Source organism: Lepidothrix coronata, unplaced genomic scaffold, assembly GCF_001604755.1.
Source record: "Lepidothrix coronata isolate B3197 unplaced genomic scaffold, Lepidothrix_coronata-1.0 Scaffold51, whole genome shotgun sequence".
Taxonomy (NCBI): Eukaryota; Metazoa; Chordata; class Aves; order Passeriformes; family Pipridae; genus Lepidothrix; species Lepidothrix coronata.
Window position 1 is genome coordinate 4554351 of NW_016690231.1, and position 6071 is coordinate 4560421.

A 6071-nucleotide genomic window follows, 5' to 3' on the forward strand; every position below is an offset into this window, starting at 1 on the left:
TATAAAAGATTACATAAATACTAAATAATAATAGAGTACTTAAGGAAAAACTCATTTGTTAATTTGCATGGAGTTTTAGCAATTAGCATTTATTTATTTCACCTATGTAAGCAGGCCCATCCAATCCCTTTCAGCTACCAGAAAATGCTCTAGCAATTACAGGACAACGCAGCTTCACAGATTCTATGTGTCACAGTTCACAGAAAATGAATTTAGAATGACTTGCAAAGCTGTACTTACAGAGGAATACGCACACAAAGATGGTTTTCATATATTTTCAAAACCACTATCCCTCCTAACACAGCCCCAGCTGCACAGCTTTTGGGATTAAAACAGCAGCGCTCCGAAGGATTTCAGAGGTTTTTACATTTTGAGCTTTGCATTTTCTCAGCCTGTTGTCCAAAGAACTTAAAATTTCACTGACCGCTTCTACAGTAGTCTGAAAATAAAGAATCATACATTTCCCTATGTACTTATAGGTGGGTATCTCATGACACCTTGTCTCGATACATATATATATATATACATATTTTTATACCTGTACAGCTATAGCAGGTATGCATATATGTATACATAGGTATACAATTATGCATATATCCATCTTTCATGTTCAGAAGGGGTGAATTTCCCAGTCTAGGCTTATCTACAGAAAAAAAACCCTTCCAGGCTATTCTGGGAGATCAGCTATAAAACAAGGGCCAGGTAGGACAGGTACATAAGGCACAGAATCTCGTCTGATCATCTCAGCATAAGCCACACTGAACACCAGACAAAACAAACAATCTGTTTCCAAAATGGTGTAAAACGCACACAGCAACACCATCTGGGATCAGATCACACCTGAGGCTGGAAAGGCTGGAAACGGTGCCAGTGAGACAAGAAGTGCTTCCCACTCGGAATTGATTCTGGGCTGGTGCTCTGGTCACCTGCGAGGAGGCAGAGAGGCCACACTTGGACTGAACAGAAACTGGGGGTTTTTGTAGGGGGCACGGGCTGAAAGGTACACTCTCCCCTCTTATGTCCTTTCCCCTCTCAAAACATTCACCAAGCAAAACCAACGTGCTGTCCCACATGGCTTTGGCTGTAGGCAGGCAGGGTCACTTCCTTCTCCACACTCCTCTCAGCAGCTGGGAAGGAGGGAAATGACAGCACAGCTTAACAAGAGCATTCCCCACTATCTTCCCCTAGAATAAGTGCTATAGGACTGAAGTGTCTCAGCTGGCATCTGATTTAGAAGCAGGGCCATAAGCACAACTCCACACAGCCAGCCCGCCCTTCCTGCAGCAGTGGGGGTAGCACAGCTGGCATCCAAACCAGCTCCCAAGAGGTTCAGGCTGAATGAAATTTTGATTCTATCTTGATATTTTTTCCTTTGCCAGGTCTCCCAGGGATGGTCTGCATTCCCACGGCATCCTCTCTGTGCACCTCCCACTTGCAGAGTCTATACTGCTCATCCAGGAGTAGAGATAAGACTTGCAGAAAGCAAATCCTCAATTACTGGAGTGTGCTGTTTCCATCTGGGTGTAGTTTCCTAGGAAATCCCAACTGCCTGGCCCTGTGCAGTTGCTGAAACTGGATGTTTCAATTAGAGGGAGCTCAAGGATTTGGGGAGAACTGTGAGATGATGCAGAAAGCAGGTTCTCTTTCAGTATGAAATGTTGTTTTATTTTCTCTTATTAGTGCAAATGTTTTATTTATTTACATATTCTGAATGCACTGAATTTGGCCGTAAAGATTTATTACGTTTGGCCAATGAGATTTATCATATAGAGGATCATTCAAATTAAAATGGACAGTTGGGAGGAATTCTCAATATTCCAAGATTTTATTCTGGTCCTTCTCCAAAAAATATATAAAATGCTTCAAGAAACCCACAACATACAATTATGAAGAATAGCTGGGTTTGCTACACTGAGTACTTCCACTTTTCTCACATTCTAACAAGATTCCAGACACTTCCTAGTCTCCCTATCAAGGTTTAAAAATCTCTGTTCCTTTTTAGTCACAGCTTACAGGCATTGCAGTTTACCATCATGTTCTTGGACCGAGTTATGTGGGATAACCCCATCTCAGGAGCAGGCTAAGAGCAGGCACAAGCACTGAAATCCTACCCTGGCCAGGATTTCACCTGTAGACTCTCCCTGGCCCTGTCTCCTTCTGTCCTTCTTCCCTTTCCTTCAATCTCAAAACTCTGCTTGTTAATGCACTGCCAAACTGATGTAACTAATATGCAATATCACTTCACTAAAGCAAGATTGTTGGCTAATAAGGAGCAATTTTTTTGCCACGTAATGTGCAAAAATCGGTTTCATTTTCACTTAGAGAAAACAAAAAGCAAAAAAAGCAAAAGAATGCTTTTCAAGCTTGGTACCAAATGTACATGTTAACAACACTAGTTTTGATGTTAAAAGCTTCTATGAACTCACTAAGGCAAAAAATCAGCCCTTTTCATCAGGTTATTATTCAAAGGTTACTATGCAGTCTCCAATATTTTTATCTACTAAGAAAAAGCGAGATAGAATGAGAAAAATATCCCCATCACTGTCTCCAGAGTCACCACAATGCAATGACAGGATAAATTCTCTGAGAGCTCTTTCAAATTTCTCCTCTTTGTTTAAGAAAGTAGCATGAAAAACAAACATAAAGTCATGATCAACAGCAGAACAAACCAGTGATATTCCAAAGTACATGGAATAGGATGTCTTTTCATTAAAAAAACCCCAAAGTTGCCTACAGAAAGACAAAATTAAACTTTGGTTTTCTTTAGCAGGATTTCACTAAAGCTAATTTTTCCACTAAGTTCTTACTGAATCCACATCTGTCTTCCTACTGGAATTTTTTCTTCCTCATGACACTGTGCTGCACTTCTTCATGTAAGTGCTGGTGCCATTACCACTGAGATATCACAAGGGTTTGGTAATCCCATCAAAACATTCACTCCTGCAAAGCAGGCACTAAAGGTTTTGCTCAAATCCTAAACTCTCAAAGAAACTCTATGTTTTCATCCATAAATATTCAGTGTTTACAATGAAAGAGTGGATACACTGACAAGGAACAGCGAGTAATTTATGTTCGGTGCAACGGCAAAGGCATGGAAACACTCGTTCCTGAACCCCTCTGTGGTGCTATTTTGAGGGGTCAAGGCCCAGGAGATGACCAAACTTTGCTTCACAGCACAAGTGCACTCAGAGGGAGCTGCCTTACCAATGAGCCAGGCAAATCTTCAAGAGGAACGAACATTAAAATACTTTTAGTTCAGTCTGGAAGTCTCAGGAATGTTCTTCTCTGAACAACAAAGGATGATGTGCAGAGTGATTGTTTTTTGCTCCTGATAGGGCAGTGCAGTGCCAGAACCTGCAGTTCTAGCAACAGAACAACAGTTGATGACTTCTAAATGAAGCAGAGCTGCAAACTGGCAAACACAGGGAAAGAAATGCCAATAAAAGTCCCTGCCATTGCTGTGATCAATTCTCCAGTGAGTCCTGGGCCAAGTCAGTCAGGGATACTCACGTGCAACCACAAAGTGACAGCCTACATGAGAGACCCATTCAAGGATTAAGGTCATAAATTCACCAAAAAAAACCCACTTTCTCCTTTACTCCACAGTTGGTTTACAATGACAAAATAACAGAGATTAGATCAACTCCTCTCTGAATTCAGGTTCAGCCCCAGATTTTGTCCAAGAACAATCAGAGACAGCTGAAGTGGCCAACAGCTGCCATAACTGCAAAGAGATGAAGTAAAACCCTGGCAAATCCCTGGCAGAGAGAGCAGCAGAGCTCTGATCCAACATTCACAGTGAGCTTCTGGGATGCATTTGCTTTTCTTTTATATCCACGGTGCTCTGCATGGCACAAACTCCTTGCTATCCGCCTGAAACCCCAGTGCTAAGTGCAAGATGTTCCTGCACCACATTTTCTCATTATTACATCTGATTCACTATTACTACTTGATTATATTCTATCCACACAATTAGAGTTTTGTTTCATCTCCTACATGCTTCAAAAAGAGAGGGAGCAGAAGAAAATTCTCTATTGACTTTTCTGCACATAATTTCCCCTCTATCACCGGGCTGCCAGAAAGTGCAGCCTTTGGCAGTAGGAACTGAAAATTAAAATCATTTGGAGTCTTGTTTCCTTTACAAGCATCTTACCTTTCTTCTGGTCATGCCAGTGGTCATGCAGAGGAAAATGCCAATATTTGTTGTGTGTATGGTGTAATAGAAAGAAAATTAGCACAGACCAACTCAGAAAGGAAGGGTAAATGTTCATGAGAAAGTAAGCAAAAAAATACCAGAGTGTTTTTGAGGTAACTGGTGTAACATCCTGACTCTCTGGCTGTTTCTCTAGTTTTACACCCAAATATCCCCACTGACATCCCTGTCCATGTGTAAAGCTCTAGTACTAAAAAGTCCACCAGGCCCAAACACAGGTCAAAGGTCCCTGCTAGAAAAGGTGCCTTTGATTTTATCAGGATATATTTGCATTTTTTAAATAAATCATCAGCCTCAAGCTTTCTGCACACGCACACCTTAAACCTGCCTGGAAAACATGTCCAACAGCTACATCTCCAGAAAACATTTGATCCTTTCTATGTAACTCAAACCAGACCTTTCATTAAATTGACACTTTGCAGTTCACTAGACTATTTGGCTCTTTTGGGGAAAAGCACAGCAGAAAACAGTCCAGTTGTTTGGTTTAGCAATGAAGTTTCCCACACATGCATGCTAATTTATTTCATTGAAAATGTCCCAACTAATTACAACATTTACCCTCAGAGCACAGGCATGGCAGTCGCATTAATACACCAGAAGACAACGGCTCCAGAGGAGCCATTACCATGTACCAGGCCAATAATCCACAAACAGTAAAGGATTTTCACAAAAGACCCAAATGGTTTCCAAGGAGCCATTCTGGCATATCAGGTAAATAAAATATTATTGAAATGCGTTTTTTGCATTTAAATCACTTGCAGCAGGTGCATAGGAAGTGGCTCATAATAAAAAGGCTCACATTCCCTGGAATACTAACGAGGATCAACGGAAACGCTGAGCAAAAAAAAAAAAAAAAAGGAGGAGCAGCAGGTTCTTACCATGGCAAGAGGAACAATTCCCACAAACATTGTTCGGCTGACGAAGATCTCGGAGACCATCAGCTCGCTCACGGAGTCATCCCGGGGGTATTCCACCTGCCAGGTGATCTGCTGGGCCCCTGCCAGGCTGCTGGTGTTGTCAACCTCAAAGTCCATCTGCAGGATCTCGTAGGAGGACACGTTTGCTCTGGGGGGAAAAAAAAAAATAATTCCCCACAAAAAGATTCACCTTTATCTTTTACTCGCCAAACAGTTTACCATTAAATGCAACATACGGATTTGAAGACACTGAGAGAAACCTAAATAAAACTACACAATGGGCAACTTCTATACTTTCTAGATAGGGTGACACTGCATCTTTTAGTTTCCTGAAATGGAGGCATTTTTCCCATTAAATTCAGGCATTCATTCTTTATAATCGCAATGAACTTATAGAATAAGCCACAGACCCTGGGAAAAGCATTGCACAGATGTTGCTAAATTATTTAATATACCATTATTATAATTTTGATGCTGTGCAACAAGAATGCTCGGCCATACCTCATATTGTGTCAGAAATGAGCTCTTGTGAGGGAGAAAAAGTCTTTCAAACCCAAACTTGTCTTTATCTCAGTGAAAAAAATGCATTTGCGAAATTATCCATGAAAATAAATGAGGCATAGACTACCCTTATTTTCAATTCAGGACAACACTGTACTCGTCAGTGGTGCAGACTTGTAATTATATGGCAATCATTATATATTTCTCATCTGGAAATATAAGTTTAAAAGTAAAGAAATGGATGTAAATGCATGGCATTGAGAAGTGAATTTAAAAATTACTTCTGCTTCTTTTCTTAACAACAACACTTAGCACTCTCCTCAGGTCCAACACTATGTAAATATTAATAATTAATCCTCAGGTTAGAAATAAAGATCTTCATGTTACAGAGAAGCAAACACCAAGATTTAACCAACAGCACTTGGCATATCCACAGCAGG

The 6071-nt window shown here is 40.7% G+C and overlaps 1 protein-coding gene across 5 annotated transcripts in view; it reads right to left on the reverse strand.

Annotated features, from left to right (window-relative positions):
• TMEM132B (transmembrane protein 132B) overlaps nucleotides 1-6071 on the reverse strand; it is a 229843-nt gene that overhangs the window by 62288 nt on the left and 161484 nt on the right. For all 5 annotated transcript variants that reach the window (XM_017815606.1, XM_017815608.1, XM_017815607.1 and 2 more), the window contains one exon: nucleotides 5092-5278. In XM_017815606.1, the coding sequence (XP_017671095.1) occupies nucleotides 5092-5278 (187 nt within the window). The remainder of the gene's footprint in view (nucleotides 1-5091; nucleotides 5279-6071) is intronic.